Source organism: Hevea brasiliensis, chromosome 10 (genome assembly GCF_030052815.1).
Source record: "Hevea brasiliensis isolate MT/VB/25A 57/8 chromosome 10, ASM3005281v1, whole genome shotgun sequence".
Classification (NCBI taxonomy): Eukaryota; Viridiplantae; Streptophyta; class Magnoliopsida; order Malpighiales; family Euphorbiaceae; genus Hevea; species Hevea brasiliensis.
The window spans coordinates 89,719,568-89,729,120 of record NC_079502.1 but is presented as its reverse complement, the minus strand read 5'-3'; the positions used below and the strand labels follow the sequence as shown (position 1 = coordinate 89,729,120).

Sequence of the window (9,553 nt, the reverse complement as noted above, 5' to 3'; positions counted from 1 at the left end):
TGTGAAGACAAGCATGGGTTTTAGGGTGTGAATGGAAGGAAAATCAAGCTTGAAAGCTTGAAAAATGGTGGAGGCTTGTTACCTATGGTAGTTCGGCCAACAGCTTAAGGGAGGAAGAAGATGACTTTGATTCTTAATTAAATTTGTCTCTATTTATATTTATTTGTCTAATTATAATTGGTCATAATTTTAATGAAGTCATTATCTTGTCATACTTAGGTCATAATTTAACTTAAATTCTTATTTATTTTCTTTGCATCACTTATTTCATTTTACGTTTTCATTAAAAATTCTTTCATAATTTATTTTATTAATTTCACTTAATTTAATTGACATTTTGGTCAAAAATCACCTCTTCATGTGAAATGACCAAAATACCCTTCATCGAGTCATAATTTGTCTTTACTGATTAACATAAATTTTCTTGTATTTTCTTGACATTATTATTATCATTTAATCCTCATAAATCCTTCAATTAAATCCCAAATATTTATCTCACAGGGTTCTCCATGAGTCTGGGGTTGACAATTGTATTCACAGCCGCTTCCCGTTAGGGTTATCCATCACTGGGACCTCCGGCTCATTTAATCGATTTACACTTCGCTTCTTTCATCTCCCTTTAACTTTACTTGATCTTTATTCAATTAATTTATGTCTCCTCACTTTAGTTTAAGTGTAGTTCCAGACATCCTGACTGTCCGATTAGACATTTGTCACTGGAATAATAGAATATACATAATTACCTAAAGTGAGGGTGTTACATCACTATATTGAATTGTGAACCTTGTTATGTGCTATAGAGTTGACTATCCATCCTCTCCTGAGAAGAAATTGAAGTCCGGGATGCGGTACCCTCTTAGATACAGGTTCTCCCTATTAATGAAGTCTGGATATGGTTTGTGGAACTTTGGTCGGCCAATTTGTCTAAGGCCCAGACCATACATCTCTTGCACAACATCTTTAATAGCATCCATAGTCACTTGGGGCATAGCTGGAATGGTAGGTACTTATACTGTAGGGGCTGGTACTTAGGGCAAAGGTGTTGGTACTGGCTGAGGTATCTGCACAGCAGGCACTGTAACTCCTCTGAAATTGTTGCCCCCTCAAGCTAAAAAAGCCAAAGGTCACTTGGGGCATTTGCACCTGATGCTGTTGAAGAGCTAGTACCACCTGAGGACCTACAACTGCTTTTGCATCATAAAAGCTAGGATAAGTACCTAGTTATTGTTATTGAAAACTTGGGTGGGACAATAATTGGAGCGGCTAGATTGAACTAATGTCCTTGTTTGGCTAAGCACCTATTCTTTTCTCCTGTGGGCTGGTTGGTATCTTTTCTCACTACTGGCATGAGTTTCCTCAACACTGCCCTGAGGAGTTCAAGACTAGACCTGCCTTCCAGGCTCCCTAGCACCTCTGGGTACCACATCAAACTCTTCTGGCCTAGAGACCTGGCCATCAGAAGATAACATAATAGAAAAATTACACTTTTCAGCCAATGACTGAATCAACAGAATAATCTTTTCGAAAGTTATATCCATCCGCTTTCCTATGCCCTTCTCCAAGATATCAGTAATAGTTATTGCAAGGTTTCTTTCATTAATAACAAAAACTGAACCACCTTACTCCTGGGTTGGAGCATCGATCAAGGTATGTACAGTTTCTAACACATATGGATTCTGCACTCTTCTCCATGAGTAGCTGGTCCTTTCTCAAATCATTCCAGAATGAGAGGAACTTGAAGATTGGGGCCAATTGCTGTAGGACTCCCCTCCATGCACTGAGACCTAGTGGTTTCTTTGCCAAGAGCACTTTTGGTTTTTAGAGACATGGTGTTGCCTGCAAAAAATGCAAACGATAACAGTAATGTTGGATGAAATGAGACCATGGTCCCACTGGGCGTGCCAAAAATTGTTTGCTAATTTTTGGCAAAGAACAGTGGAAATTAGTGTAGAACGATTTTTTGACATTGTTGAATATGTGTCCCGCTAGGCGTGTCAAGAATTGTTTCCTTAAAAAATAATATGGCTGTCACACAACTTAGGAATTGCGTAGGCATGCTAGATATTGAGTGTGTCACCTGGATTGCGCTCTGACTTCGAGACCAAGCGATTATGGGATCTAACAATACTAAATGCAGTTTCGTGAATCTCACTCCAAAAATTAAAAAGGCAAGTAATTTGGAGATCAAAAGGATGTTAAAATTAATTGGAAAGAGAGTATAATGCTTGAAATTAAATACAAGAGTTTTGAAAAAATAAATGACTCATAAAAGTAAAGATAAAAGGTTGCAAGTTGAGTTGTGTTATTGATGTTGTTGGGTGTCAGGGTTTTCACGTTGTAGTGCATCTGATTTTTATAGTACTGCCTGTAGGTATCTGGAAAACTCCTAGAAGATTCTAGAACCCACTCTATCACATTTTGCAATTACTTGCAGTCACCTGACTACTCCCTAGAACTGCTTTAAACTGCTTAGAACCGCTTGCAACTGTCGTCAACCTCCTTATCTCCAATAACCACATTTAATTAAATTATTAATTATCTTAGGTCATAAATTAATTAAATTAATAAAATTAAATTAATTCCAAAAAATTAATTTAATTAATTCTTTAGGCCTAAAAATAATTAATAAATAATTTAATTATTTTTAATGTAAACAATGTGAAAAATATTTTTCATTATCTAATGATAATATTAAATTAATTGTATATATTTATGTCGTATATGTATAACTATTTTATATTTTAATTAAATTATAAAAATTTAAAAAATAACTCTCTCCTGAAATGAAAGTCATTGTTTATAAAAATAATTTAATTTTCTATTTAATCAAAAATATTTTCTGTTGAAGCTTGAAAATCCGAAAAATATTTTATGGTGTTGGATTTTTGCGAAAAATGTTGTGTGGTGTCGGAATTTTGTCAGTATGTTTGCCAAAGGAGGTACAAACAGCATAAAACCATAATTTCATGAAAGAAGAGGACGCGGTTAAGTCTCGTACCGTACAATGTTAAAATTTTAAATTTTTATAATTTTTTTAAAATTTTATAATATAAGAAAAACATTTATAAGCCTTTGCATGTGATAATGTCATTCAGTAGTAAAAAGTTGTAAACTTAGATCCGGACACAGTGCGAACTGGCTCTTGTATTGGAGCGAAATTAATTCACTCAAATTTAAGATTTAAATCAATCAATGATATATGGCCCCAATTGAATTAGAATCATATTTCTTTTAAAGTTAATAAATTATTTGTAAAAAAAATTCAATTTAATTTTTATACAATTATGATTAATTTTTTTAAAATAAATTTTTTAAGTTAAAAAAAAATTAAAATTTTTTATTTCAAATAAAAAAATTAATAAAAAAATAAAATAAAATTGAATTCTTACAACATTTTAATTTTTAAACAAGAAAAGTAAAGTAGCTATATTCAAATGTGAATATTTCAAAAAAAAAAATCAACTGTTGAATTTATTAGCTCAAGGAGTAATAAGGACGAGTCCGCCTCTCAGGAGAAATAAGGATGCCGTGTTTTTAGGCTTGAGTAAAGGAGTGATAAGGTGAATTCTGTAAATATTGTATATTTGAATGAGTCTTTGTGGTTGAGATTCTTTGGGTAATTCGTTCCCTTCCAAGTGATAGTCTTCATTATTTTTCTCCTCCTTTTCAGCAACCTCTGTTATTATTCTTTTTATTTAAGCTGAATGTATACTGTCAATTGGATCATTGAGGTTTCACATTAATAAAATTACATCTTCTTCGCTTTGTTATCTTGGTATCAGAGCCTCAACGATCTGCTCACCATGGCTTCTTCTCTGAATGTAGCCAATTTTGTTACCTTAAAGCTCAAACAATCAAACTATCCTCTGTGGAGAGAACAACTTTTGAGTTTAGCTGAAAGTCGAATTGTCGGATCATTTGGTTAATGGCTTTCCAAGATCGAAATTGCTACCCTCCCAATCCAATTCCGTAAAACTATCAACCACAGCAATCAGACATCTTCAAGGCGTGGCAAAAGTCTGATAGATTACTTCGTGGGTGGATCTATGGCACCCTTAGTGAGGAATCACTCGGACTTGTCATCGGACTAGAAACAGTTCATACTGTTTGGAGTGCATTAAAAGATGCATATGCACAAGATTCTCAAGAGAGGGAATTTACCCTCAGACAGCAATTGACCTATTTTCGCAAAGATGAAAATCGGTCCATCACTGAACATCTGCGTTTGTTTAAAGAACTCTGCGACAGTTTAGCCGCTATCGGGAAAAAAGTACCCGATGAAGAAAAAGTCTTTTGTCTCCTTACCAGTCTGGGACCCCACAAAACGTTTACTACGACGATGCTTAAACCACCGCGACCCAATTTTAATGAACTGGTCTCTCAACTTAAGAATTTAGACCAGCGACGAGTGTGGTTTTCCACACAGAACGAATCTGGTCTTGATCAAATTTCGCATGTGGCTTTTTATGGAAATCAACAGAATTCATCCAGTAATTCCTCGAATCGGCGTCCTAGATTTAATTCCCAAGGGCGTGGTTTTCAAGCCCAGCAAACGCAAAACCCTTTTCCAAACAAAGAGTCGTATTCTTCCCAACGGCGACCTCCCCCGGCTGGTCGTAGAAGAATGACACCAGCTGAACGAGAGCTGTATAAGAACGAAGTGTGTCAATACTGCAACAGAGATGGTCACATCGCGAAGATTTGCTGGTGGATTCCACAAGAAAAACAAAGCAGCCCTGCTCAAGCTCTTTCGGCACTCACATTGGATACTGATGTTGTAGATACTGACTGGGTTGCAGACTCTGGTGCATCGAATCATATGACAGGTAACAAAAATCTATTCCATAAACTTACTGACTATTATGGACCTGATTCCATAACCATCGGCGATGGAACGTTTCTATCCATCGATGGTGTTGGAATGACGTCTATAGAACAGAAGCAAAAATTATCACTTTCAAATGTCTTTTCTGCTCTCGCCTAAAAAGAATTTACTTTCTGTAGGCCAATTAACAGATGATTATCCTGTGAATTGTGAATTTTCTAATGTTTCTATTTCTGTTAAGGATCGACAGACGGGACAGGTACTGCTACAAGGGCCACGGAAAAATAACCTTTATATCTTGTCAGGGAATCCGAAAGCATATTTTTCCAATCGATTTAGGTCTGGAACAGCAGACATATGGCATCAACGATTAGGACACCCTCAACCTTCTGCGATTTCTATTTTGTTTAATAAGAACCTTATTGATGTTAAAGGTTCCTTGCATTCTAAATTTTTATGTGATAGCTGCCAATTAGGCAAATTGAGCAAATTTCCATTTAGTTTGTCTTCCAATAAAAGTACCACTGTATTTGAAAAAGTTCATTGTGATTTATGGGGACCAGCCCCTGTTTTATCTTTTGCCAAATTTAAATATTATGCTTGCTTGGTAGATGACTATTCTAAATACTCTTGGCTTATACCACTAAAGAAAAAATCGGATTTCTTTGTTGCTTATAAAGCTTTTGAACAGTTTGTGCTAAGACAATTTGGGAAGACCATCAAGGTTTTCCATTCTGATGGAGGAGGTGAGTTTTTGAATAATGCTTTATCTTCACATTTTCTTTCACAAGGTATTAAACATCAAGTGTCGTGTCCTCATACACCCGAGCAAACAGGTGCTGTCGAACGACGACACCGTTTTATTCGTGAATTAGGATTGACGATGATGTATCATAGTCATGTGCCATTGTCTATGTGGGTCGATGCTTTTCAAACTGCTGTTTTTTTAATAAATAGGTTGCCTACTTCTGTGCTAGGGAATGAAACACCATATTTTAAATTGCATGGAACTCATTTTGATTATAGCTCCCTACGTGTCTTTGGTTCTAAGTGTTTTCCATATATATGGGACACAAGAGGTCATAAGTTTGATCCTAAGTCTTGTTTATGTGTTTTTATAGGGTATAGTGAAAAACACAAAGGTTACAAATGTTTCAATCCCAAAACTAAGAAAATAATAATATCTCGACATGTGAGCTTTGATGAAAATGTTTTTCCGTATAAATCTGCATCTCCTAATAAAATGTTTGTTGACAAGCTTATGGATTCTTGGTTACCATCTGCTGAGATTACTGATTTTCCACTAAGTTACAAGAAAGTGCAGTCCGGATGTATTACCGGTTCCTATACCAAAGAACACATGACAATCGGACTATAGGAGATCATGAAACAGACCGATCCTACAAGTGAGTCTCCACTAGCGACTCATCATTCACACTCGATGTCGTTCAAGATGACGGATGCATCTAGAACAGTGAGCAGAGCACTGTCTCCACCTCCATTGTTTTTATCAAATAGAGTTGAAGACACAGTTCAAAATTCCTTAGCAGCAGAGGATGTTGTTGGTAAACAAGTTGCTGCAATTGAATCAGACTCGGTGTTTTTGTCATCTCCAACTAATACTCATGTACCTGGTACTTCTATGATTGATGGTACTGTAATCAGTCTACCAACAGTTCATACGGATCAAGAAGAGTTGCTTCTCAAGTCCTGCTCATCATCTTTGGCTGAAATATCACCGAACAAGTTCAGGACGAAGCATTGCAGCCTCGACATTCGATGGTCACCAGGTCACAGTCCGGAATAGTTAAGCCAAACCCAAAGTATGCTTTACATGTGTCTATATCTCCTGATATACCTCCTGAGCCTAAAACTGTTAAGAGTGCTCTTGCACATCCAGGTTGGAAACAGGCTATGATAGAGGAGTATCAAGCTTTACAGTCAAACCACACTTGGGAACTTGTTCCTAGACCAGCGCATGTAAATATAATAGGGTGTAAGTGGGTTTTTAAAGCTAAAATAAATTCTGATGGGCATTTGGATAGATTGAAAGCTAGACTAGTTGCCAAGGGGTTTCATCAACTAGATGGTGTTGATTACACCGAAACCTACTCCCCTGTTATTAAACCAGGAACCATACGCTTAGTTCTTTCTGTGGCTTTAGTGAAAAATTGGCCAATTCGGCAATTAAACGTGAAAAATGCATTTTTGCATGGATTTATAACAGAAGATTTATATATGGATCAGCCACCTGGAATGAAAGATCCTAATTATCCTAATCATGTTTGCAAATTACAGCGAGCATTGTATGGTTTAAAACAGGCTCCGAGAGCCTGGTTTAATAGGTTGAGTATGTTTTTAATTGATTATGGTTTTTTTTGCAGTTTAGCTGATCCATCCTTGTTTGTCATGCATACATCGACAGGTGTATTGGTTTTATTAATTTACGTGGATGATATGTTGTTAACAGGATCGTCTATGGCTCTAGTTCAGAATTTTTTGCAGGTCTTAAGCAAGGAGTTTTCCATGAAAGACCTTGGGCCATTGCATCATTTTCTAGGCATTCAAATTCAATCGACTGACTCTGGGTTACAATTGAATCAAACCCGTTATGCCTATTCAATTTTGGAAAGAGCTCAGATGGTGGATTGTCAACCGATGCCCACTCCACTTGTTCAGCGACACGATGTCATTCTGCACCCAACACCGATGGTGATCCCACCTTCTTTCGAGGGCTTGTGGGTTCGTTCTGATTTGACACTAACCCACCAGATTTGTCCTATAGTGTCAACTATATTTCTCAATTCATGCAGTCCAACTTTGTCTCACTTAAAATATGTTCGTCGTATATTACGATATCTCAAAGGAACAATAAATTTTGGCTTATTTATTAAAAAATATAACTCACTTGTTCTTAGTGCATATTCTGATGAAGACTTGGCCGGATGTCCAACCACACGACGGTCTACTACAAAGCATCAGATTTCTTTCTTGGTTGCAATATCATTTCTGGTGTGCTAAGAAACAACACAGCTATGCGCGTTCTCTAGCACCGAGGCCGAGTATCGTTCCATGGCTCACATCGCAGCTGAGCTTACTTGGCTTGGATATCTCTTACAGGACTTGCAAATCTATCCCAAGCAGCCGCCTATTTTATATGGTGATAATCTTAGTGCACTACATTTAACAGTCAATCCAGTATTACATTCACGCAGTAAGCATGTTGCTCTTGACTATCACTATGTTAGAGAGCGTGTTGCTCAAGGGGTTTTGATCACAAGATACATTCCCTCAGCATATCAAATCGCTGATATATTTACGAAGTCCATGACAAAGGCTCGCCTAGCACAATTTCGACGCAAACTATGTCTCCACCCTGGACATAGTTTGAGGGGGGATATTAGCTCAAGGAGTAATAAGGACGAGTCTGCCTCTCAGGAGAAATAAGGATGCCGTGTTTTTAGGCTTGAGTAAAGGAGTGATAAGGTGAATTCTGTAAATATTGTATATTTGAATGAGTCTTTGTGGTTGAGATTCTTTGGGTAATTCGTTCCCTTCCAAGTGATAGTCTTCATTATTTTTCTCCTCCTTTTCAGCAACCTCTGTTATTATTCTTTTTATTTAAGCTGAATGTATACTGTCAATTGGATCATTGAGGTTTCACATTAATAAAATTACATCTTCTTCACTTTGTTATCTGAATTAACCGAATAAGATTGAAACTTTCGAAAATTTGCCAAATCAAAACCGACTCATGGGTTAAAAATATATAAATTTGTAATTATAGTATGACTATAAAATAAAATATTAAAGTCCAAGAAAAAAGGATATGATTTTTGTTTTAAACTCATTAAGATAATATGATCATTAATCAAATTTGATGAGAAAACTCTTGTTATAGAACTGCAATTTTTGACATGATCTAATTATATAATATGACTTTACATATAGTTAAATAGGTTTGAGTTTAGTATAAATAGATTTGGAATCTATTTATAACACATTAAAAAATGGGATTTAAATGGATTGACTGCTTCACCCAATAAAACATGAAATAACTTGTTTGTTTAATTGGGTTAATAAGTCAACATGTTTATTTTGACCCATTTAAATATTTTATGACTCATGTTATTTTTATATATTAAAATTATGCAATTTCATTTATCAAGCACAAATATAAAAGCTAAACATAAATCTAAACCAACTGATTCAACAATCTTATGGAAGATAAAGATGTTGTGAAGCTCATATTCACAACTTGAACATTTATTATGTTTATGTAATTTTAATTAACTTTATTATTTGGATGATGTTTGGATATTTAGTTGACCTTTGGATATTTGGATAATTTTTTAATATTTAAGTGATGTTTATATATTTTAATGATGTTACTTTATCAGGGTTTTAATTAGCATGTTAAACAAGTTAAAAGTATCACATGAATTATACATGTCGTAACCCATTTATTTAAATGTATTAAATATATTTATTATGTTATATGACACATTAATAACTCATTTATTTAAACAAATGATGTTTATATATTTTAATGATGTTGCTTTATAAGGGTTTTAATTAGCATGTTAAACTAGTTAAAAGTATTGTAATACTTGCCATTTCCCGATGTTGGAATATCTGTCCTTGACAGAATATTTTGGTGAAAATTAGAATTTCACTGACAAGGGAGTGACAGTACGATGTGAAAATATATTTATGTATGTGTATATA

The 9,553-nt window shown here is 35.3% G+C and overlaps 1 protein-coding gene across 1 annotated transcript; it reads left to right on the top strand.

The window, feature by feature from the left end:
• The first annotated feature begins 4,329 nt into the window (after nucleotides 1-4,329).
• On the top strand, nucleotides 4,330-5,411 carry LOC110633879 (uncharacterized). Its single transcript, XM_021782688.2, has 2 exons — nucleotides 4,330-4,826; nucleotides 5,067-5,411. The coding sequence occupies exons 1-2, from the start codon at nucleotides 4,340-4,342 to the stop codon at nucleotides 5,111-5,113; spliced, it is 534 nt and encodes a 177-aa protein (XP_021638380.2). The 5' UTR covers nucleotides 4,330-4,339; the 3' UTR covers nucleotides 5,114-5,411.
• The last annotated feature ends 4,142 nt before the right edge of the window (nucleotides 5,412-9,553 follow it).

Coding starts and splice junctions, on each gene's coding strand:
- LOC110633879 (XM_021782688.2), top strand. CDS start 4,340: ATGCTTAAACCACCGCGACCCAATTTTAATGAACTGGTCTCTCAACTT. Junction 4,827..5,066: donor TGCATCGAATCATATGACAG/GTAACAAAAATC, acceptor ATTTCTGTTAAG/GATCGACAGACGGGACAGGT.